General features: G+C 37.6%; 1 protein-coding gene across 1 annotated transcript; it reads left to right on the forward strand.

Annotated features, from left to right (window-relative positions):
- The first annotated feature begins 1,914 nt into the window (after positions 1–1,914).
- LOC131554028 (gap junction delta-2 protein) lies at positions 1,915–24,850 on the forward strand. The gene is made up of 2 exons (XM_058799043.1): positions 1,915–2,763; positions 18,448–24,850. Exons 1-2 carry the CDS (start codon positions 2,693–2,695, stop codon positions 19,289–19,291), a joined length of 915 nt encoding a protein of 304 aa, XP_058655026.1. The 5' UTR covers positions 1,915–2,692; the 3' UTR covers positions 19,292–24,850.
- The last annotated feature ends 944 nt before the right edge of the window (positions 24,851–25,794 follow it).

Here is a 25,794-nt window from a genome sequence, read left to right on the forward strand (position 1 = left end):
AAATCTTTGAAATGTTTTACTTGACATGTAACTGTGGTGTAAATGTACTCTGTAAAGTAGTCTCGCATAGCCAGACCTTCAGACTGACGGCTGAAGGTCTGGAATCTATGGTAGCTTTCATTGGCCAAGGCCTGCCCATGAGGCCGTTTGACTGACTTGTCAAACAACTAATCACAGTTCGTTTCGTTCAGCGTCACATTTCGGGTGTGGAAATGTCGCCACAACAACAGACTGGTGTGTAAATCTCTCATACGCATTTTAAAGATTATATGTCGCAAACTTTAAATATTTCACATACTTTTGAAAATCCAGCGTTTAGTTGATTATGATATGTGCTCGTCGTCACAGTTGTAAACATGATGGCTTTCTTTTTTCGTGAGGGGGTTTGGCGTCACGGGATCTTTGTTTCCAGGCGGAACGTTAAAGAACGCGACACACACGTCTCAGAAATCCTGTATAATTCAACCAATCCGACGACGACGTTCTGTATCTGTAAAGTAAATGTGGCGTATAGCTGCTTTGTTATGTAAGTCTGCTCTGTTACATAAAGTTGCTGTAAAATTGTTCAAATGTGTACGTTAAGCTGTTCTGTTGTGTAAAGGTGTTGTGAATCTCCTCTGTTTTGTAAAACTGATCTGTTGAGTAAAGGTGGTGTAACTTGTGTGAAGCTGCTCGATCAAGTAAATGTGGAGTAAAGCTGTTCTGTTGTGTAAAGGTACTCTGCAAAGTACATGTGGTGTAGAGCTACTCTGTTCTGTAAGTCTGCTGTTACACAATACAGTTGTTCAAATGTGTACATATTAAGCTGTTCTTTTGTTTAAACGTGTTGTAAATCTGCTCTGATTTGTAAAACTGATCTGTTACATAAAAGTGGTAGACAATTGTTCAAATGTGTGCGTTAAGCTGTTCTGTTGTGTTAAGGTTTAAATATGCTGTTTTGTAAAACTGATCTGTTGTGTAAAGGTGGTTTAACCGTTGTGTAAAGGTACTCTGTAAAGTAAATGTGTTGTAGAACTGCTCTGTTGTGTAAACCTTCTACATAAAAGTGGTGTAAAGTTGTTCTGTTGTGTAAGGGTGTTGTAAATCTCTGTCTTGTAAAACTGATCTGTTGTGTAAGGTGCTCTGTAAAGTAAATGTGGTGTAGAGCTGCTCTGTTGTGTAAGTCTGCTCTGTTACAAAAAGATGGTGTACACTTGTTCAAATGTGTACATGTTAAGCTGTTCTGTTGCGTAAAGGTGTTGTAAATCTGCTCTGTTTTGTAAAACTGATTGCTTTTGTAAAACTGAAGCTGATCTGTTGCGTAAAGCTGCTCTGTTTTATTGTAATTTAATTTCCCCCCATTTTTTCGTTTCCGGTTTGTCTTTAGATTATCAGCCTTTAACCTGTGTGTGAGTGTAAAAAAAAATCAAAAGCACACTATTTTTTTTATGCTACACCTCTGTTTCCTCCTTTGTGAGAGACAGACAAAATCGGGATTGGGATTTGCGATGAAAAGAAGAGTTTGGTTGGCTGTGTGGTGTTTGGATGAGAGGAAAGGACAGGAGGGGTAGTGTGATGATTGCTCACACTAATCCTCTGGACACACGCACAAGCCAGGTGCCCATGAGAGACAGAGAAAGAGGCTTGTAGAGTGAAAGGTGAATGAACAGGGTTAATTCAAAGAAGAACTGTTTAAGTAAAGGATGCCATCAGTTGGCGCCACTGCTTGAAGTAGTGACTCGTGCAACAATTTAAGAACACTGACTTGCATATGTGTGTGTGTGTGTGAAAGAGAAAGAGAGAGAGGCGGGGGGAGGCGGCACACTTATCTGGAGTGACAGAGAGAACGTCAGGCGAACAGAGTGGAGGGAGGGAGAGGAAAGCAGAAAATGAGAGTGTGGCAAGACAGCGGCTCATAGTGACAGCAGGGGCAGAGGGAGGCAGAGCGAGCAAGTGAGCTGGGGAAGAGAAAACTGACAGTGGGGGGAAAATGCAGGAAAGACACTGAAGCTGAGCTGGTGGAGGACAAAACGAGAATACAGCCAAGGCTAGAAAGAGTCATTAGGAAGCAACAGTGAGGAAGCAGAGAGGAAGTGTGGAAACTGACTGATTTGTCCAAATGTGTTTGTGATGTGCAATTGGCGGTGCTTAAATCACAGCGTGGAGTGTGTTTGCGTGAGCGGGTCTGATTGTGCTACCAGCACTGCCTGGAAAACGTGCTTGGTGGATTATGAGAGATCAAGACGAGGACGATTGTGTGTGTGTCTTAGAGAGTGTGTGTTTATTGGTGAACAAAAGGGCTAGGTGCAGCTTGTCCGTGAGTGTGCGTGTATAGATGAGAAAACCGTGCAGCTGGAGAGTTGCTTGAGGAAAGGGAAAAGATAGTGCAGATAGCTGAAGCACTTGAGGATGCCAGGGCATTCAGGGACAAGCACAGCTCTCCGATAACTGCCGTCTGAGTACTTCAGACCCAACGAGGGAAAGCAAACCAATAAACAGAGACTGTTGAAGGCAAATAAGGCGAAACCATGGGCGCACGTGTCTTCTTGAGCCATCATCGGAAGTATTTGTAGGACAAAAGCATTTCTGTTGCTGCTGACTACCTCAAAGGGTAAAGACACGAAGACTGTAGTTTCTTCGGAGGTCTACGTGAAGGATCGGTGGGGGTCCATTATAGTGTCCAGTGATCCCTTGATGTCTTCAGCACCCAGCCATGGGAGAGTGGACCATTTTAGAGCGCCTCCTGGAGGCCGCTGTGCAGCAGCACTCTACAATGATTGGAAGGTAAGAAATGCGAAATCAATGCAATGATCTGGTTCAGTTCTCTCAAAGTAATAATTAACTCCGACCTTTGATCAGGTTCTAATAATTGATTTGTTAATGTTAAATACGTTCTCCTCTCCCAGTTTAATGTGTAGAGACAACTGCAATTAAGAATGTCTGAAAAGTGTAAACACTGGGGCTGTTTGTTTGCGCAGCCCAGCATGTCAGTTTCAGTGTCTGCCTTAGCTAGGGATAGAATGCTTTAAACCCAAACAATGTAATGGCAATTTGTAACAATTGTAAAATTTTTGCAAATTGGTGACTAATTTGTATGACTTGTGCGATCTCATTTGTACATTTGTTCATTTGTTTCGTTGCGGTTTCGTTTAGGGGTGGGGTTTAGGGTGGACCTTAGTGATTTTTTTCTAAAAATTGTACGTTTTCATAAAATTCACATTGTACAAATTCATCTGAAATCACCATTTTGTAAAAAAGACACGTTTTCCGTGAGATCAGGTTGTTGAAACCTGGACATGAGTGATACTTCAAACCATGTGGCTTATTAAGTAGTAATTAAACAGTAATTACTACTTAAGTAATGTGCTAAAGCAATGTGCTATATAAATAAATTTCACCTGGCAAATGATAAAACTGGCATCACAGAGACTGTTTGATTGAACAAACGTATTAGATACAAGTTAATAATCAAAACCACGTAATGATTCAAATGCAAAAAAAAAAAAACTGAAAATACAAGAAGAAATGGCATATATTGGTGGATTACAAGAATTCCTATGTAGTGGTTATTAATCCTATTTCTGGGGACCACAGCACTGCACATTTTGTCTTTCTTATCTGACACACCAAGCTTGGTCCATAAAGCTTTCTACTAATGAGCTGACGAATCGATTCAGGTGCATTAGACATACAAAATGTGCAGTTCTGTGGGTCCCCAGGACCAGAATTAAGAACCACTACTGTATGGCGTTATCGGTCCATAATGTTGGCTTATGGCAAAGAGAGAATGACCTTGCGGCTGAGCTTTTAGTTAATCCTGCGGGCACCATGAGTGCCTATTGGTCAATCTCAAGCTTCAGTAGATCCAATGTTTGAACCACTGAAGCTTGTGAGACCTCAAGTGACATCGCCTGCTTGGGTGATGCTATTTCTTCTTCCAGTTTAGCCCCTCACGTTCTCTTATTCATTTGTATTTTGAACACAAATGTCCTGCCAGATTTATCTAAAAAAAAAAGCATTGCATCTTTTTTTAAAGATGCATTGTTTGATGCTTGTTAAAGCTACTTGTGGTTTTATCTGACATTGTTTGAGGTGTCATTTTTCTGTGTGCAGCGTTTTGTCCATAGTGCCCTGTACTTAAATCTCTAATGCAGTTTTCTAAAAAAAATACACTAATTAGTTTCAGCCTGTCATATGAAATTATCTTGAAGGCAAACACTGTCAAGCAGTGTACATTAAGGCAGTCAGCCAGGAGACAGTGGGTGTGAAATGGTATTAGACATCCAAACAGCAATCTACCGATGCTTAGCATTCAGGTTTTTGGTGACTCACCTACTGACAGTGCTTCATTTATCATATGATCATCATAGGTCACGACTATCCAAAGTTATGATGTAATGGATGACTCTTCCTCATCCAGCAGGGTCTGGTTCATTGCTACACTAGACCCCAGAATGCATATTGATTCCATGGCAACAGATGCTTGAATCTGTCTTTCTCCATTCCATTCACAAGACCAAATGGTAGGAGGTTGGCATTTGCCATGTATTTCCTCCTGCCATTGTCAGCCCTGGCATCAATTTGGCTGGCCATACATTGAGCAACACTTTCATAGAGGTGCTGTTAGGCTGAATATGAATGATTACCCTGATCAGATCTCATTCACCAGTCACTGCCCCCACACTCACACTTCAGTGAGCGCAGGCTGCTTGGCAGCCAATGGTGAATTACACTACGCCTGACAGGGTATGCCTTAGTCTCAAGGGACTGTTTCATTCATTATGTTTGGCATTACTGAGGTGATGTGGGTAGTTTTCTGATGTGAGCTGTTACAAGGAGGTTAATGAATGTGTGTAATTATGGAGGGTGGTTGCCACAAAAAGATCCTTCAACGCAAGGCTCTTTTTTTATGCTACAAACATGAATGATACCTGTACTTTTACATTTTTTAGTGTTCAAACTTCAGATGTTTAGCCATAGGATGGTAAAACAGGTGAAAAGCCATTTGGCTTCCATGAAGGAGGAATCCGAGACATATTTAGAGACCAGAATATTGTAGGAGACCTGAAGGTGTGCTTTTTTTCCTCACAGAACAACCACATAGCAATGACACCACAATGGTTTCCAAATCTCGCAGCATGTTAAAATTGTTTTGAAGTCATAAAATAATATTATGCATGGACTGGTATGAAAATTAGGCCTTCTTAATCAAAACTCTGGCCCTGTAAATTATGCTTTGTGTGAAAAGGAATAAAAGAGTTTTACTGCCTCCAGTGTAATTGGAGCGATTTGTATGTATAGGCACATTTTTAAATTTTGCAGAAATGTAGGCAGAGGCACATATTTCCAATGAGCCAATGAGACACTGCATGAGAATTTTGCATGTTCAAGCACTGCCCCAGATTTAAATATCTAATATATGAAGTTGATTAGATTCAAAACGTTTTTTTTTTTTTTTAATTGGTAATGGTAAAGTTTAAGATTCATTTCATTTGAAACTGATTTCATTCATCTTGTGGAAGACGAGAGCACAGAATTCTTCATGCAACAAAAGACAATGCATGTTTTACATACCTCAGTGAGGCATGATAGGTATAGCATGCATCTTTACATTATTTAAAATATTACACACATCAGGCTGATACCTTGGTTTGCTACAAATATGCTTGGTAATTACGTTTTTAGAAAATGTACAAGTCCAATTTAAGGTCATGTAATTCCAAGTGCTTCAGACATATTTATAGCCTTTGAGCTAATATAATTACCTAATAAATCCTCTCATAACTAACTGATAATTTATTTTGCAGTACTTCAAATTTATTGGTGGCAGTTTTCAATTAAATTCTCATTTAGGGAAGGGAGTTGGGGATGTGGGCAACTGGTATTTGTTCTAAACAGCTGCATCATTTACAAGCTATTGTTCAGCAAAGTATGTCTTGAAACAGACAACGTAAGATGTGCAGCAGACAGTTGGCAGTGCTGTTACAGTTCACAGTGAATATTTATGGAAACAGTATAAGAAATGTTTTTGTCAGATAATGAAAAAATGCATTTTTTACGCAGTGACATCTAATTTAACTTATTTCATTCAAGTGAAAAATATTATTCAATGGGACTGAAATTATATGGCCACATTAAGTTACACCAATAAATGTGATTTTTAAGAGCCAAATCCGATAGAAATAGCCATGGACAGCAAGAACAGCAAGAACCTTTTTATAGTGAAAATCCATCGAACATAGATTTCACATTAGTGTCATTCAAATTTAGTCAAGTTTAGAGGGGTTTTTTTCTGGTTGAGTGTGGTGAGGTGACTGAACATGCATATAGGGCAAATTCCATAGCATTTTTTATTTTTTGAAGGAGGCACTACTGTAGAGTCATTCCCAACAAAAGCAACTGAATCCCATCATAAAGGGAAGGGATCACAAAATATGAGACAGCAATGCCCTGAAACCCTACCCGCCACATCCCCTCACTTCAATTGTTCTGCACTACAGAGTGAGTCTGGCAGAGGGATGCTCAATTTTGAATAGGGTATTTATAGCTGCACAGATTTCTGGGTATCATGTGTGCTTCTCGATGTGTATCCGTGTGTATTTTTAGAGACTGATACCTTAAACACAGTGGATTTGACTTTCCATTCCGCATGTCCATCACACCATCCAGTCATATTTGGCCGCTTAGTCATCCATTTGTACCATATCATTTCTATACATATTTAAACATCCATTTACAGATTCATTACAGCTCTATTCACTTACACACACACACACACACACACTTGTGCGTGACTTGACTCACACTGAGACTTCCTGAACCACAGGCTGTTGGCTGTTATCCGTCCTGCTTTTCCAGTCTCTCTCAGCCCTCCATCCACGTTTTCATCTCTTTGTCGCTTTTAGCCCTTGGATTATATTGGTTATGCATTTGATTCTGTGCAAAGAAATAACATGAAGCCTCGAAGGAGATGTGTTGTGACACACATTTCCAAATCATCAATCCGTTTGCCACTCAACATCAATACGGATTTCATTCAGATTAGACACTACAAATGTATACTGTAGACACAATCATCTTCAATCTCTGTTACAGCAAGATTATACACAGTGAAGACAGACGTTATGCCAAAGCGTGATTAGTAATTCAGAGGACAGACTAAAATAAGAGGCATTTAACACAAAAGAAAAAGAGAAAAATGACTAGCGCATATAGAAGTGTCTTTTGTATGTAAAAGCTCAAGCTGTTAAAACATTAGTTCACCCCTAAATGAAAATTCTGTCATCATTTACTCACCCTCATGTTGTTCAAAACCCGTATGACTTTCTGCTGAACACAAAAGAAAGAATGTAGGTGACAGTTTTGGTGATCTTTTACCTTTCTCTAACTATTTTCTTTTATGTTCTATAATATATGAGTTTGAATAAATGATGATTTTTGGTTGAACTATTCCATTTCAAATCAAGCCATTTGTTGTCAATGCCATTGGTTTTCATGTACCTCAAAACCAAACGCTAACTTTCAATATGTGCAAATGAGATTTAATTAGATTGTACGTACATTTAATTAATAATAAACATATAATTATGCCCTCTTTACATTGCAGAGTTAAATAAAATAAAAAAAAACCTACAAAAATATGCCACCTCTGCCTCTTGGTTCCATATAAATGAAAACCATAAACCCGAAACGGTTGCATTTAAAGGGGATTGTTCCTCTAAAAAACCATACCGCTTCAGAAGTGGCTACTGTGCTGCGTTCAAAGTGTAAAGCTTTATGGTAGCACATCACCTAGCAAATGTCTTCATGGGAAATAAATCACAGATATTCTGCCAACACAGTCATAATAAAAAAGACAATATAATTTTTACAGTCAGATTTTGAAGTTGAGGTGTGTGGCAGTTTACCGCAAAGAATTATGGGATCTGGGATGACATCTAACTGCCTCTCCTGAACAAATAAAGCATAAATCAGTGTCTTATCACTCTGAACCGCATCAAAACCTCAGGCTGCTCATGGACGGTGAAATAATAAGGGAAAGAAGGTCCTGTGAGGACAGGAGAAGCACATGATGGTTGTCAGAACCAATATAACACAAAATGAGGTTTAGAGCTGATACTGTACGTCTCTTGAGTACGTCTCTCAAGACCGAGGCTAAACAACTCTGTAAAATCTGTAAAAGGGTAATACTTTACAGACCACTAACCATTATACACACAAACACACACTGACTGTACAACATCACAAGCAAAATCTTCATGTAACTGCTTTCACACAAAGTGAAAACAAATACTAGATCACACACACATTCATCATCCACCGCGCACACACACACACACACACACACACACAGGCGCCTGTCCAACAGTATGTCACCATTTACTAACACATCATATTAGTGAGACAAGCGTTCTTTCAGGGGCACGTCAGCCTCCTGTTGCCTTATATACGTAATTTAACAAGTATGCACACATTCACATATGTGGCAAACATGTAGGAGGGTTGGCATAAATATTTCTCCATAGCAACAATCCTATACACCCAATAATATACTTATCACTTCATTCAGATGTTTCTAAAATTAAAATAGAAGCAGAAAAAAAGACATAAAAGTGTATCATTTAATTACACTTTATTTCAACAGTCTACTTTAAAGATTCTACTAACTATAAGTAACTTTGCAACTACATAGGGTTAGTAGAATAAGTTGAAGTACTTGCGTAGTTACTTATAGGCGGTAGAATGTTTGTAGGTCACCATCAAAATTGTGAGCAGATATTAAGCAGTAAGTTACTTATAGTCAGTAGAATGTCTACCAAAATACCTTTCATATTGAAAACTCTTGGTTTAAGGTTAGGTTTAGGCAGAAGTAGGTGTCTTGGCAAATCTAGGCACAGTGACAGAGGTATTTTATTTCTAAGATTACTGGGGTCTTTGTCTTGAGAAGCAAAAATAGTACTGAGTCTGAACTACTATTGAAATTAATTTGTGATTTTCGTTCTTACACATTACAAAAATGTACAAACATCAGCTTGGTTTTAATAAGTCTGTATTGACATATTTCCGATATTTCTGGTTTGTGATGATTTTGGTGAATGATGATGGAGTTGTAGTCTAGGTTTGGTATTGCAGCAAATAATGCGGTTGAATGTGACAAATCTGTTAACCATGTGATAAGGCATTGGTTTCTTCAAGTGACTGATACTGTGATCCTTACAACTACCCTAACTTTCCCTCCTCGGATCAATATTAGCATTGAAATCTCTAACTGCTGTTAGCCTCATTAGATGTTGACAAATCCATCTCCATTCATTACAGACAGACATAATGTGTGTTGCATTCAACTTGGGCTACGTCTACATTAATACGGATACATTTGAAAACGGCAATTTCATTTTAAAACGCACTAGCGTTTTCCAGAAGTTTCTCATCCACACCGAAACGTCAGAAAACGTTAAATTCGCTTTAGTGCGCATGCGTAAAACCTCAAAAAAGCTCACTGAGACAATACAGGTTTTCATGCTCATTTTCTTTAGGAAAATCTTTCACCATTCACTGACGCATTCAGGTCGCACTCACGATTGTCTAATCTAAAATGCAGCTGCCCTCATGTTTTGCCAAAATTAAATTTTCTGTCATCAGAAGTAACACATCTGTAGCAATACTGTTAAAGTGAATAGCACACAACAGGCACAATAGCAGTATAACACATTCATTCATTCATTCATGCATTTAGCAGACGCTTTTATCCAAAGCGACTTACAAGTATATTTAGGCTACACATTTTTTTAATCAGTATTTACACACACAGATGTCTATTGGTACAATATATGTCACATGACTAAACATGCGTCATCTTTTTCAAAAGCCTCTGTTTTCATAGTCCACACTACAATGCGAAAACGGCATTTTCAAATTTATCCACTTTGGAGAGCGTTTTCAAAAAGCTCTGTTTTCCTTGACAAAAACGTTGTCTCAGTGTGAATGGAAGGCCAAAACGGAGAGAAAAGGATGCATTTTCGAATGAAAACGTATTAGTGTGGACAAGGCCTTGGAAAGTTGGAATTTGCGCCTAGGGACCACTTAAAGGCGTACTGTAAACTCTGGCAGAAAATGTAAACCATCAACTATGCTGATATGCAGATGTACATGGCTCACCCAAGGAGATGCACTTTTAAGCAAATAAAATGCACCAGACACGTTAGATAATCATAGCATTGTGTATTCTCCCCTCAATTTAGTTGTAGACATTACATGTCTGCTAAGATAAGAGTTGCACTGTTATTTTATTTTCTTGTACATCATCATCCGAGTGTTGGGCAGGGGAATGCTTAGTCATTCAGTCGGAAGTCAGAGATATATGGGATACAAATATCCCATATCTTGCAACACAGCCAGAGTCTAGGGAGGATGTGACTTCACGGTGAGAGATGAGTACATAAGATGTGCGTAAGATGTGCGTAAACCCTGTATAATTCCACTCAGTGACACACAAACGGAGCATACATAAGCATAGCAGTATAATCCAAAGGGATGCTGTTTTTCAGACCAGCAGAATTAAAACAATAAAGGTTGAGACAGAAAAACATTGCAAACCTTGGCAGAATCCAGGTTATGCAATGTACATACATCACCGCCAAATGTACTCACTGACGCTTCACCTAAATGCATATAAAGAGCTGTAAAAGCTTTCTGTTAGCTCTCAGTTAAAGTAAACGCAAATCTTTTCGAGTACAAGATAAAAATTGACCCAGGACACTCAGTGGTCACTTCCTGCTGCTGACTCGTGGCTGCGTGTGTGCATGTGTGTCACGCAGGATTCTGGAAGTCAGTGCGGGTAAACGGATGGTCGTCCTGGCACAAAACCTTGCGTAGAGACCTTCCTCTCCTTCCTCTCCTCTCTTTCTCCTCTGTCCTTCTGCTGAGAGAGGAGAGATATGGAGCCTAGCCATCCTCTATATAAGGGCATGTGGAAGGAAGTCCCTTTCAAAAATACTGTAGTGATGGATACCATGGTACTTTGGTATAACCATTGTACCGAACAGCTCAGTCTCACAAAATAAATATCAAAATGTCACATTTTAATGTGATTTTGGAGAATTTTGGTTGCGTGATGCAGGTCCAATTCTCACTAATATCTAACTATTAACTATGACTTTTGCCTCAACAAACTCCTAATTTGCTGCTTATTAATAGTTAGTAAGTTACTTGTTAAGTTTAGGTATGGGATATAGGATTAAGGGGTCTAAAATATGATCGTGCAGAATAAGGCATTAATAAGTGCTTTATAACTACTAATAAACAGCTAATAATGTGCAAGCTAGTTAATAGTGACAACTGATTCTTAAAAAGTTTTATCCAATTTTATTTGTATATTCCTCTTTTACACAATAAAATAGCAATGAAACAGGTTCCTGAATCAGTTTTTAACATTCATTTTTTTCAAAACATACCATTAATTTGATGTATTATATTAAAACAAAATACATATAATTAATTGGAGATCAGATAAATTGATTATCATTTCTTAAGAATATATTGACAGAATATAATGTGAGAAAGATAGCAATCGTGATATAGGTCTGTCTCAACACAGAATGGACCATGGGAAATTGATAGTACAGGTAATATACTGCTTTATTCGTGCCCAAAATTATATGAAAGGTCCGAGTAATACTCAGAGCATATTTTACAATGGACCATTATAATTACTGAAAACTACTGCATTCATTTTCATAATTCGCTGAAGTTGACTATTCCACTCATATACATACATTTTGTAGATATATAATGTGTACAATTATTTGCTATTCTAAAATGATTCCATGGATGTCTGTTGACAAACAAGTAAGTTCAGCTGATTGGTCCATGAGAGTGAACATTCTGAGGAGGCCTTCAGCCTTCAGCTCTTCAACACCACAGTCATGCTCAAACTATTGGTACCTTTGCCCATGCAAATCACTATGATTGAAAATGCAGCAATAATTTGCTATTTCTGAGATAAAACAGTTCAATTTTAATGTTAACATTGTATGTTCAGAAGGCATGTAAGTCTTAAAAGTCATAGTTGACATACATGTGGCGAATCCAATCCATGTTATTGTATTTGTAGTATGTTACTGATTACATTTTAGTAAGCAAGTAGTACTTGTATTTGTACTGAAATGCATTTTTGAAATAACGCAGTTCCCAACCCTCCAAGCCATGTATAAAATGCCTTTATACACCCATAGATTATGCATACAGACATTTGTATATGCGTTATATTATTATGGCCTCAGAGAAGTGGGAGCAAGATGAAAATCAAAATGGAATATTAAACAGTTAAGACAATTAATTAATGCAGTAATTTAAGCAATGGTAAGCTATGCATGGGGGGGAAAGAAAAAAAGATCCCAGTCACACTTCACAGTCCACAGCTTAGCTGAAAATGCCACAAGCTAGAACTGCGCTGGAGCACGAGCTTTCAGATTTCATTGATTCAGCCACTAAAATGACAAAAGGAGGGACCGTCATTTCTGCATTTTTCCTTTTTTCCTCTCCTTTTTTTTTCTGAAGCAGCAGGAACAGAAAGAACTGTGTGAAACTGAACGACGTAATGGTTTGTTGCATTAGGAAGAATGCATGTCAAAACATCCTGCGTCTTTGTGCCTCTTAGCTCCTTTATGTTGTCTTAATCAGAGCCATCAGCATGCCAGTGTAATTGCTGCTATCAGAGGCAGTGAAACAGCATGCTGCTAGAGCCGAAATAGAGTCTGAATAGACTGCGACTTCTCAATATAGCAGGTTCTTACCACATAACCAAGTGAAAATCACTCTCTCACTCCCCTTTCCCTTGTTCTCGCCAGCTTTCTGCAATGTGTTGTTGCCATGGTAACAGGCAGCGGGAGGCAGAGTGATGCTGTGGGTACCACTGATGGGGGGAGATTTGGGGGGTTCTCTCCCTCATGGACTGAGCGGCTTCACGCCTCCGTACTACTAAAACATACACAGTCAGTCAGTGGCATTAAAGGCAAGTGGTAGAGACACTTGATATCAAGTGGCATGTCTTTTCTCCACATATTTAGACTGAACAAAAAGTGAAGTGAACTGAAGTGCTTGCAGTGTATTATTCAGAAATATTAGTCAAGTGAATAAGGCTCATTGTATAGGCTCATGTTGATAATGTAACAGATTTTTTTCATAAAAGAATTACATAAAAGAAAATATGTTGCATAAGTGGCCTTAACTACCGTGTACTTACATTTAAATTAATCATTTGGTACAATGCAATTTTTGTGTACATACATGTTTTTACATTGTACTTATATTTTAAAGAATACCTACATGTAATTACAGCTGTAATTAATTTCTGTAATTACATTTATAATAACACCTAAAAACCTACCGAGAACACAAACCTGTCCTTAACATCACCTGTGTTTTGTAATGCAATATAAACACAATAAGTACATTGTACTTATTTTTGATCTAAGTACACAGAAGTTATTGTAGTAGTTGTTGTTGTTGTTAAGGCCACTTAATATAAAGTGAGACACAAAATGTTTTTCATTTTATCAAAAGTGAAAATTCTACTTTCATATTATAGCTAAATTAGCTATAATAAAAAGTTTCACTAATGAAATTAATATAATGAAAATAACATAAAATTAATATAATATGAAATTAAATGGTGAAATTCAATAGTATAAAGCCACAAAAATATTAGACTGAACTGCATTAACATACAGGTTTATGTCTAAAGAAAATATAATGGCTATATCTTTATAAGAAGTAATCTTTTTACTTTGCTTTAATGTTTTTGTCTTTGAACAATAAATATTTTTGATTAATATTAAATCAAAATTTACGGTTTCATCTAAACCTTAAATCTAACATATTGCTTTCATGTTTTAGTCTTTGAAAAATAAATATTTTTGATTCATATTAAATGTTTTTTTTAAGTTACAGTTTTTCTCAATCGATTTGACACATTTCTCCAAACTCAGGTTACTGTTCTCGAAACAGTTAACACAGTGATCTGAACACTTTGTGATTGTCCTAAACAGATTGTACGTTTTCATTCATTTCATACAAATTACAAATCACGCAAATAATTTTCTCAAAACAATGTGCACAAAACTCTCAAATGTTTTCATAATAGTTAATACAACCAACCAATACTTTAAAATAATTTAAAATACACAAATCACAAACATTTATGTACCATTTGTCCAAACACAACAAACAGAGCTCTGTCATTTGTCCTTATATCAAATGAACATGGTGTATTTTCGATTGGCCCTAAACTGATAACTACTCAATTAATCATACACTCAACACAGGAAATGCAGTTTTCCTAATCGTTTACACATTTATCACAATTGCTTTAGAGTAATAAAACTTGTGCTATGATTGTTGACAGTACAGATGTTGGGAAAACTTCTGTTATTTACTGTAAATGTCCACACATTTTTCAGAATTCAAGTTTGAGATCATTCAGGTGATGGGCAATCAAGATTATTTTGAACGGAACAGGAGCATTGTTGACATGGTGGTCCACAATAACAAACAGATTTTAAGTTTAAAGGGGCAATTAGTTTTTCAGATGGGTAATAGGAGTTGGAGAACTATTCTTTACATTTTTACAACTTTTTTTGTTTGTTTGTTTAGATAACAAAACTCCCTGTTGAAGAATTGGAATAAACATGTATTTTCATTAGTGTATTTGTGCATCTACAGCTGAATGTGTTTTATAATCATTAGAGAACAAACCTATAGATTTGATGTTAATATTTACTTTTAATAAATGCATTACTAGAAAAAATTGCAGTGCTTCATTTTGCAGTGAAGTTGAACTGTTTGGTTAAGATGATTTTGTGTTTGGATGGCTGTGCTAATTGTTTTGAGAACAAGTACATTGCATTGGAGAAAAGTGTCAAATCGATTGAGAAAAACTGTAATATTAATTTAAAACTCAAATTATAAATATAATTTGAGAAATTAAATCAACAAATAAAGTCATTTTAGCCCTTTTTTTCCTCAGTGTAGAAGTGACTAAAATAGCCCCTAAATGTGTTTTTGGATTAAGGAAACTGATGAGAGACATAGAACAGGTGAGCCAGACAGGAGGAAAATGAAAAGAGATTAAAAAAAGACAGAGAGAGAAAGCACGAGGGGAAAGAATGAGGAGTGGGTGGGGGTTGGGGAATACATAATCTAAAGCTATTGGATGGCATTAAAGAACTCGTAATGCAAGAATCCCTCTATTGGCTCTAGTACAGATTAAAGGTTGTGGGTTTTGCATGTGGACGCTATTATATAATCCATCCTCTGATGAAATATTTGACCACATTGGCAGTTTTTTATTCACGAAAATCTCATATTATTTGTCAGTGTTGTGTGTGCCTGTGTACATGTGCAATTCCCTGCAATTTCCTTTCTCCCAGCATTCCATGGACTCTTTTGATCAATCTTGCTGCCTACGCTTAACCACACAAAGACAACACACTCCTACAAAGTGCACAGTGCTTGCAATGAGTTGCAAAAGCATAAAACAAGGAATTACACACCTTATTAAAGTCACCAAAGAAATCAGTTTAATCTTTGGTGGGTTTGGATTTCATGTCCATGTGATGAAATGTTAGAGAAACCTGCAATAGAGCATTGCTGGCACATGTGATGTCCATTTGAAACCTGTTTTCCCTTAACAGCCATCATTTTAAAGCAGTGTGTCATTTTGTTTTCAGTGTTCAAAAATCAAGGTTTAATGTACGGGGAAAAAGCAAATAAGTATAAATAATAGTATAAGTAGTATGCCTAGCTTGACTAGTGGGATGCTTTAAAGGGGAGGAACTGAAAGATGCTACTTGTCTGACAAGATTGCTATATGCATTTGTGATAGTGGTCAGATGGTATTGTATGTAACTGTACAGGTAAACCTCACTCCCCTGGCCTCTATTGCCAGTTCAAGCCCCACTTTCATTAATCTCGGAAATACAAATGAAGATACTTTTAATGAAACCCGAGAGATTTCTGTCCCTTTCTGTCCCTCAAAACATCATAGACAACGTGGATTAAAACACTCAGTTAAGTCATATTGATTACTTTTACAATTGTCTTTATACATTTTTTTTTTTTTCATGAAGCACGAAAGTTTTAGTGGAAAGAATTTACAATAGAGTGGTGTACGTTTTTGCCTCCTGTCCAGCCACAGACTCAGGCTGGGCCCAGAAAAACGAAAACACTGTGGCTGATTGGGTGCAGATTAAAGCTGCCTCTATGACCTCACAGCTGGAACAAGAACGCAGTGAATAAATCCATCAAAAGTGAGGGCTCCAATCACATTATTCACTTACCTGATGTGACACCTACTACACAGCTAGAAAGCACCTAGAAAACCATTAAAATGGAAAAACACCCATTAAGATTCAACTTTACAGCACCCAAATATTTACAACAAAAGTAAATAATACAGAGGGAGTATTAGTTTAATTTCTGTAGACATATCAGAATTGGAAAATTTGCATTTTTGGCACTTTTAGTGTTTACATGTACTGTTAGTCTTTTGATACTTCAATAGAGACATTCACAAACTTCACATGCAGATGTAAATAATAATGAATTGAATTATAAAGACCCCCCAATTGCTTGCAAATAATAAAATGCGTTTGCAACTTCATCCAGTGCTTTTTAATGTTCTAATGCATAAAGAGTGAGCTCAAAACGATTCAATGCATGAGATGTGGTTTTGAGTCAAGATCAGCTTTGCCTGATATACATTATCACTGATATATCACTTTATTGAATCGATAAGCAGATGTAGTCTACAAATGGTTGATTAGGGTTTTTACCTCTGCATAGATAGTTCATTACTGGTCATGTACTCTAACACGTTTGCATAAACAAGCGATTGGAGTTATTTCTGACTGTGTTTGTGTCTGCTGAGGTCTGGGATGTCTGGCATGCTCAAGTGATGCTGACTCTGATTTAAAAATTAATGAGATTGGGACACAAAGCAGTATCTGGTAAAATGTTTTCTGAAGAACACAATGTTTCAAATAATCAGTTCAATACAATAAGGTTCCAGTTGTTAACATTATGTAACATGACCTAACTTACAATGAACATATGTATTTTCATTAACTAAAATTAACAAATATTAATAAACAGTGTAATAAATGTATGACTCGTTAGTTAATGTTAGTTTATGCATCATCTAACATTCATAACATTAATCATGAAGTATGCTGCCATGATTGCAAAGATGTCTTTTATTTAAAATTGATCTGCTTTATGCCTTTTTTTTTAAAAACCAGATCTATGTGGTTCGCAATCAGAACATGTTAGATTTTTTAAAAATGCCTTACAAGTTTGGTCAGTTCAAGATTTTGAATTTCTTTTAAGCAATTTTTTTTAATATTCAGAACACTGAATACACGCGCAAACCACAGTGGTGTTTAAACTGTGTCTGTATTCGCTCAGAGTGAGAGCTTGTGTTGGTGTTTATGTTGTCAAGATGTCAAAATGTCTCCTCTGTCCACACCGACAGCTACTCTCTTTTCTCTTTTGGGAGTCAGATTGATGCTAAAGTCATTGCTATGGTAACAAAATTACATATACTGGATATTGACTATGCTCTCTGAATAATAAATCTGATTTCATTACTTCCATAAAAACAGAGTGGATAGTCCGTCCTACAGATGAAAACCATATCAGAATTGGGTAGAGCGTGAACCTAACCTTTCAAGCCTATGAAATTTGGTTGAAGTGGATGGGAATTGCCTTTAAGAAAATGCATGCCATATCCACTCTCCACTTTGCACAAAGCAATCCAAATGTGCACAATTACAGAACCTAGAAGAAAATATGCAAATACCCCATATACAAAAGCAGTCTTACAGAGCCAATCATCTTAAATGTAGAGCGTAAGTCCAAACCCACTGATGCACGAATTCAATCTGTTTTATTCCTGCCTTCCCTTACAAACATATGTAATCTCTCTCTTTGTCCATCTCTCTCTCTTACTCTCTCTTGCTCAATCAAACACTGGTACAGAAATAGCCCTAACGACAGTGACAACTGAGGTGTAAAATCTAAACTGTTGCTATGGGAAATAGAAGAGAACAGGTTTGACTACCATCATGCTACCAAATTAATGAGCAGTATAGAGACTAGCACCGACACAAGTTATTGTACCAATAATACAGGTTACCATGTTAACAGAGTTTAACGGTGCAGAAGGAGCTATAATTAGAGCTTGAGAGAGCAGAATTGTTTCAAAATTAGAGCGCTTAATTAAATGTGCAAAGTTGGTCTTGGAAGTGAAAAACGCACATTTGAATAGCAAATGCGAACATCTGCAATGCTAATTAGCTGGTAGCCTAAATAAGGGACAAATTACATCAATGGAAGAAACTGAGGAAATGTTTTTTTGGAGCCTGTTTATATTGCACATCAAATCACATTCCCTCTTTTCCTCTCCACCAGGATTCTGCTGACGGTTGTGGTGATATTCCGTATCCTGATTGTGGCCATCGTAGGTGAAACGGTCTATGAGGATGAGCAGACCATGTTTATCTGCAACACTCTCCAACCTGGGTGCAACCAGGCCTGCTATGACAAGGCCTTCCCCATCTCCCACATCCGATACTGGGTCTTCCAGATCATCCTTGTTTGCACGCCCAGCCTGTGCTTCATCACCTATTCAGTGCATCAGTCGGCCAAACAACGTGACCGTCGCTACTCCTTCCTCTACCCAATGGTGGAGAGGGACTACAGTCGTGAGGGTACCCGCAAACTACGCAACATTAATGGCATTTTGGTGCAGCACTCTGACAGTGGTGGTGGAAAAGATGAACCTGATTGCTTAGAAGTAAAGGAGATCCCAAATGCTCCAAGAGGCCTCCTGCATAGCAAGAGCTCCAAGGTACGACGACAAGAGGGCATCTCTCGCTTTTACATAATCCAAGTCGTGTTCCGCAACGCACTGGAGATAGGCTTCTTGGCGGGACAGTATTTTCTATATGGCTTTAGTGTCCCCGGCATCTTTGAGTGTGACCGCTACCCCTGCCTGAAGGAGGTGGAGTGCTACGTATCACGGCCCACTGAGAAGACGGTCTTCCTAGTGTTCATGTTCGCAGTGAGTGGGATCTGCGTCGTGCTCAACCTTGCCGAGCTCAACCACCTCGGCTGGAGGAAAATCAAGGCTGCCATTCGAGGTGTGCAAGCCCGCAGGAAGTCCATCTGTGAGATCCGCAAAAAGGACATGGCCCACCTGTCACAACCGCCAAACCTGGGCAGGACCCAGTCCAGCGAGTCTGCTTATGTCTGATCTCCATTCACCTAAATATGGCGTCACAAGCAGTGGAGCAGAGTGGAATGCGGTTATGGTACTTGTGCAAATGTTTATAATGGGAAAGGGGAGGGGCTCCACATAGCCACACCCCTTTCCCACAAGCCACTCCCTCCCTCTTTATGCCATATGACAATGTTTGAGGAAGTTTGCACAATGTTAGGCTTCTGGAACAGCATGTGAAGACAGGGCATAAAAGGCAATTTTTGAGTTTTGAACACAAGGATCAATGGAAGGGTGAAGAGCGTAAGGTACGATACAGGAAGGGGATGGGAGGTCTAACACAGAATGTAATGGAAATGAAAGAATCTGTGTCTGTTTTCCCACTTTTCTCACTTTCGCATCTTGAGGAAAGAGGAAAAAGAAGGATAGTTAGCAGGAGAGCGTAGCATGACAATAACCTCCTACTTTCCTCAACCGTTGTCGCTGAGATGGTGCCAGAAGAAGAATACTGTTTAGGTTTGCTCTCCTGGCAGTGCATCGGCCTAAAACAAACAAAGGGCGGGATATAAACATTGTTACAGCAGTGGCACCTTCACTTTGACATTTGATTGAACAAACATTAGCATCTTCTTTTGTAATCTCTCTCTGGTTGTCGTAAAAGACTAGGAGAGGATTATTACCTCCACGCAAAGTGTGCCCTTCCATAAAGACACCCACTGTTACGTGTTCCAATCAACTATTCATCCTTCTTGTGGTGCATGAATGTGTGTTTATATGTATGTATGTGACCAAATTTGAAAGAGTTTAGAAATCGCAGATTCCTTTTTGTTCATTTTAAGATTATACTTTTTCTGCAAAGGTTGGTGCCATCAACTTAAATGACTGTTTATTTCAGAATATTATTTAAAACATATTTAAAAGTTTATTGCAAAGGTAGATTATTTATCTTTATTGGGAAAGAGAGCCAACCCTGCTGAAAAGAATTTCCATGCTGGGCCAAGGCTGGTTTATGCTGGTTATTGCTGGTTTAACCGGTGGAGAAGCATAGCCATGCTGTGCACCAGCAAAAAAAAAATAAATAAATTTTAAAAAGCCTAGCTAAACAGCATGGTCTCTCTGGTGAACATGATTAACAAAGGAAGTCTTGTGTGTTATTATAAATGCTTGATAGGGACACCCGTAAAAAGAACTGAAGAAAGGTTTTCATGTATCCAAATGTTTTTAACAGATGAATTTATTATCAAAAATTTGCATAAAGGTATCTTTCAAAGGCATGTTTACAAAGCTTTATCTGTCAAATGACTTTTGAAATGAAAAATCGATGTTCTGTGTGTGTTATTAGGAAAAAGGATCAATTTATAGTGTTTTTATTAGCTTTTTTCTTCTCGTCACGTGTTTAATCGGCATGCCTTTACTATTAAGAAAAGAAGAAGCTTAGAAAAAATATATGTATGCATTGCACTTTGTGGGGATGGGAAGAGTGGATAAAAGGAGAAACTCACTCTGGGAAGGACATTAGTGTCCATCCGAAATAAGATCGATGACAAGTGCGTAGGTATGTGCGTGTATGTAGCTGTGATCCACTGTGTGCCTTTGTTTACACAGTGTGGGTTAAAGCAGAGTGTAACATCTCTAACGAACACACACAAAAAACATTTCAGTTGTCATTCAGCCAATTTTAGCACTAGGCCCACTAAAGAACGTACTTGTGCCTACACCGTCCTGACTCCACTCAGCACGTGCACATAAAACAACCCCGTGTAGACAGAACACAGTGCAACTAACACGGACCAGCTCGCTGACATACCGCAGACACAGAAAACACTGTCAGACAAGATACAGAGAGAAGGAGAGGAAACTGCAGAGGCCCTTTAATAGTAACACAATTGTCCTGACTTTGGCAGTTCTTGCAGAAAAAAAGTCTTTCACAGGAAAGTGTGTGTTTATGTTTAGCTTGACATGAAGTGCAGTTTAGCCACAGTTCTGATTCAGGCCAGAAGTCTGTGTGAGGATGGATATTGTTGTTTACATCTAAATTGAATGAGAGGTATAAAATCGGCCACATTTATGAGGCGTCCAAAGCATGTCACATTTGTTTTACTGCAAATGTAAACAGCTCGTAAATGATCCGTAAAAACTTAGAAGCAATTGTGGACTTTTCTGTACTTCATCCAAGATGAGAACATGATTGCATTTAGACCCAGGGTACAAAATTAACACTCATCAAGCGGTAAATGTGATTGGCAAGTACATAAACGAAGCTACTTGCCAGTTTATTAGGAACTGCAACAGTACTGCAATAATATGACCCTCAACAAAGTGATGCAATTCAAAGACATACAAACAACTACTGCTGTTATTTTTCATTTAAATGCAAATACAATTCCATGGACATTAATAAATATTTAGGGCTGGTACACGCTGTAAATTCACCTGGCATTTGCCAGCAATTTATTAAACAGTATTTTTGTAGCATAGAACTAAATCTATCACAAATTTAATGAGGTTTGCGTAAAACAACACAAAATGCCAACAAAAACAAAAATATATTGGTTCTCTTAACCAAATTTGGTTCTCAGGTAAATTAATCTTAAAATTCAAATTTTAAAAGAGTCAACTAAACCTAAAATTCAGTTTTAAAGAGGTTTTAGATATTTTTTACTGGAAAACAAGACTCGCTTTTCATTTAATCAGAACATATAAATAGTAATGGCTGAAAGTAAGGCTCAACAATCTTTCTTAACACAAAAGTTTGATTGTATCTTCTGCAGATCTAATAGTCGGGACCATTAAATGATATGGGACTATAGCCATTATTGTGTGGGGTAGAAATGAAATGCACCCTACACTTGGGACCAAGCATATCTGTTTCTTTCTCCTGTGTTAGAGAATTCCAGTTCTTTTATTCTGACCTACAAAAATAGTAACTCTGCCAAAATCATAACCTCTGTAACTATGCAGCATTAAAGGGCATCTTTCCAAGCATGTTATTTTCAAGTGCAGTTCAGAGATTATGAAGATTGCTTCCCCAAGTGAGAACTTCTTCATGTGCTCAATCCACTCTTCTCCTCAGTCTATTTTTATAAAACCTATATCAGAGTTTGAATACTAGACAAAAAAGGACAATGTCAGATTTTGTTTCTTCTTTTTATTTATTCCAGCTTGTGTTTATATGTGTTACTCTTTTTTTAAAGTGCTGTAATATGAGGGACACAGCAGGGGGTATTTAAAGAGCAGAATTAGGATTTGAAGTAAAATGTGGCTTTACTTGCCAAAGTTTTGTTATATGCAACTTGGGTTTTGGTGAATGGGTTGTTCAATTACTGTAAAGCATGTGTAACTGATATGGAAAGCATGTTTTTGTTCTTTTATTTCGCTCTTTTTTATGAAACAGAAAAGCAGGGACAAGTAAATGGCATGGTTAGATTAGAAAACTGGGTAAAATGGTAAATATTTCAGGCATTAATGGGCCAAAACTAAATTTTAAGACTATAGCAGGTATTTTAAACTACGCAGACGGCAATCTTGTTACAAACATATGCAACACTTGATTTTCAGCACAAACTTTTGACACGAGGGTCAAAAAGTATTTTTATGATTCCACGCATCCTGTAGTCACTGCCAGACAATTTTGTAGAAAATAACTGTTTCACAAAAAGTGTGAAATATAATCGATGTGTAAGTAAGCAACCTGCGTGTTTAATTGACAGTATGACGTTAATCTACTGCCACTGATCGTCATCTTAAATGTGAGATGAAGACATTAAATGCTGATATTTCAAAAAGTCATAATGGTAATTAAACACCCAGAAAAGAATAAAAGATGTCTCAGGCAACAGATTTTTAAAAATGGTAACAGATGTTCTTTCTACAATTATTATTCAATGTACAGTGTCTTTGCAAAAGCCAGTTGAAAGTTTGCCCATGTTTTATAGAGTTGAAAAACAAAAAACTACTGATAAATTGTAAATTATTTGATAACCGAACCTTTTACAAACATGTTTTCGGGATGTATAATCAGAATAAAACATCAGTCTAAAGAGTCTCTCCTGGCAGTGCTCAAAAGATTTTTACAGCAATCATGCTACACAGATTTACATATGAATACAACAGAGTCAAGTTCATTCCCCGTTAGCTCAGGAAAAACAATCGTTCTAATCTCACGTTAATCCTTTTTGAATGATCATCACATGTCCCAGAATGCTCTCTGAGCGTCTGCCAGAAATCACGGCACCCACAGTCACCAACGCCCGTGTCCCAACCGCACTTTTCCATTGCCAGCTCAGGTTTTCCTCTAGAGCTCTGGCTCATGATCAGTCCCTTATTTCAGCAAGGACAGTTAAATGAGATGATGCCGTTTTAGTCTGTTGTCCTTTGCTTAATAACCACTGTTGTAGTTCCAAACTGCTCAAAAGAAGTTTTTAAAATCACAAATAGGCTTCGCTTTCCCTTTCCCTTTCCCTTTATAAAACGGCATTATAAAACTGGGGTCTGGGGTGGAACTTTAACCAATTACAACTCCACGTGTGCTGCCAGGGGTGTTTGACACCCGCCGCACAAGCCGTACTAATCTCTCAGGAATAAGAAGAGTCGCCGCTCCTAATCACTCCCAGCTGCTTACACGGCCGTATAAACATTGGATTAGCGCTTGGCAAAGGCAAAAGGGCAGACGAGTCATTCATCCCTCGTACCTGCACCATCACAGGACAAATCGCATCAACAAACGCCACTATAACTCAGGATCTGTGCAATCCTAAAAACCAACGTTTATACACAGAGAAAGTAGCATGAGAAATCAGAACCCGTTCTGCTAACCAGGGAAACATTATTACAGGAGAACTGCAGGAATGTTACCGTTTATCACAATTAGCCATATGAAACATAGTAAAGTGAAGCAACAGTTCTTCGGTCATTACGAGATTCTGAAAAGCACATTTAGCAGGTAGACTTACATTATTATTACGATCACACCCTATGCCATATGGGAAAGGGTAACGGCGCTACCTGTGGCTGAATGTTGCAGCCACGTCCTTCAGAGATTAAACATATTAACAAGGGCAATGTGCAACCCTTTAATCCACCATGAAATCAACTGTCTGATCACTTTATCTAATTAAAATGGGTTAGATTGTGTGCACGGAATAGGATTTGTTCAATTATCTTCTTTTAAATCAGATTTTCTTTTTACATTTGATTTTGTATTTTGTCTTACTTTGTGTGTGGAAATGATAGGCGAAGGTCAATGCACAATTTTGTTCAACTCAATGTGCAAAATGTGATGTTCCTGAAATGTCAAACAGGTGCTGCTAAAATGCTTAAGTAATAGCTATACAGATTTTACTGACAGCTGTACATCAATTGTCAAATCCACAAATGCCACCGTATCTCTTAGCCCTGTTTTGATCTCTTTCATAGTTTTTGCAAAATTGAATCCAAATGAACGATTCTTACTTGTTTCTATAATTTCTGTAAGGAAATCTGTTGTTTGCGACACAGATTTCTTTTTTTGTAACTGACCTTATTTGAAGGTTTTGTTTCTATATGTTTCTGACTTGTGGATTGTGAACAATTACTTAATTAAACACCTTGAATGAACTCAATGATTTGGCTGCGTCCTTTAGTGTATGTATTTGTGTGCATCAGTTCAGATTTTTGCATGGATATTTGATGCAGACGGAATCTTGACATGTTCATAGCTGAGCACTGGTTCGATCAGGCTGGAAAATCATCTTAAATGATGACAAAACCCGTTTAGATTGGTTTATAGGGAATGGATTGTTTTACCCAGTATTTGTGTTTACTATTTCTTTGCTCATTAGACTGTTGTACCATTAGCTCAAATCACTCTTCTATCTTCTATGCAGAGCATTATTGGTGTGGCATAGTTTCTGCCTATAGAGAGTTTACCAAATCTATGAGATTCCATGATGGTTAAGATGATGTCTCTTGCCTTCTAGTTTTCTCCAAAATTTACTTTCAATTTCTGGCGTCAAGCATGTCAGTCCATTACGTCCAGCTGTTTACCAGATAAACTGATTAAGCTATTGCAGAACATGTTTGGTTGTTTGAGCAGCAGAGTGTTATTTGATATTTATTTAATAAAGTTATTTGCAATGAGAGTATAACAGTTGGTTAGAGAGAGGTAAGAGTAAAAATGTGGCATGTGATGCAAACTATCTTCCAGAATGGCATTAAGTGAGGGTAAAGAAAAAACAATTTTTTGATTTGCTGGAGCCCATCCAGCCTGATCAGATGTATTTTGGGGAACTAAAAAAAAAAAAAAAAGATAAAAGAAAAATTATTGTGTACACAGTTCATTAAATAATTTGTATGTAACTTAATTTCAATTGGGTACATTTCTGTTCCTCATTTCCATTCAAAAATGCATGCACTGTACTTTATATGACACCATACTGTATATTCAGGAAAGCTCAAATCAGGAAATCTGAGAAAAAAAGGATATTGTGTAGAATAAGATCACTAATCAAATGAACAAATTTGTCACAAAAAACTCCTTTGAACAAAAGGTCAAATTTTAC

This window comes from Onychostoma macrolepis, chromosome 15 (assembly GCF_012432095.1).
Source record: "Onychostoma macrolepis isolate SWU-2019 chromosome 15, ASM1243209v1, whole genome shotgun sequence".
Classification (NCBI taxonomy): domain Eukaryota; kingdom Metazoa; phylum Chordata; class Actinopteri; order Cypriniformes; family Cyprinidae; genus Onychostoma; species Onychostoma macrolepis.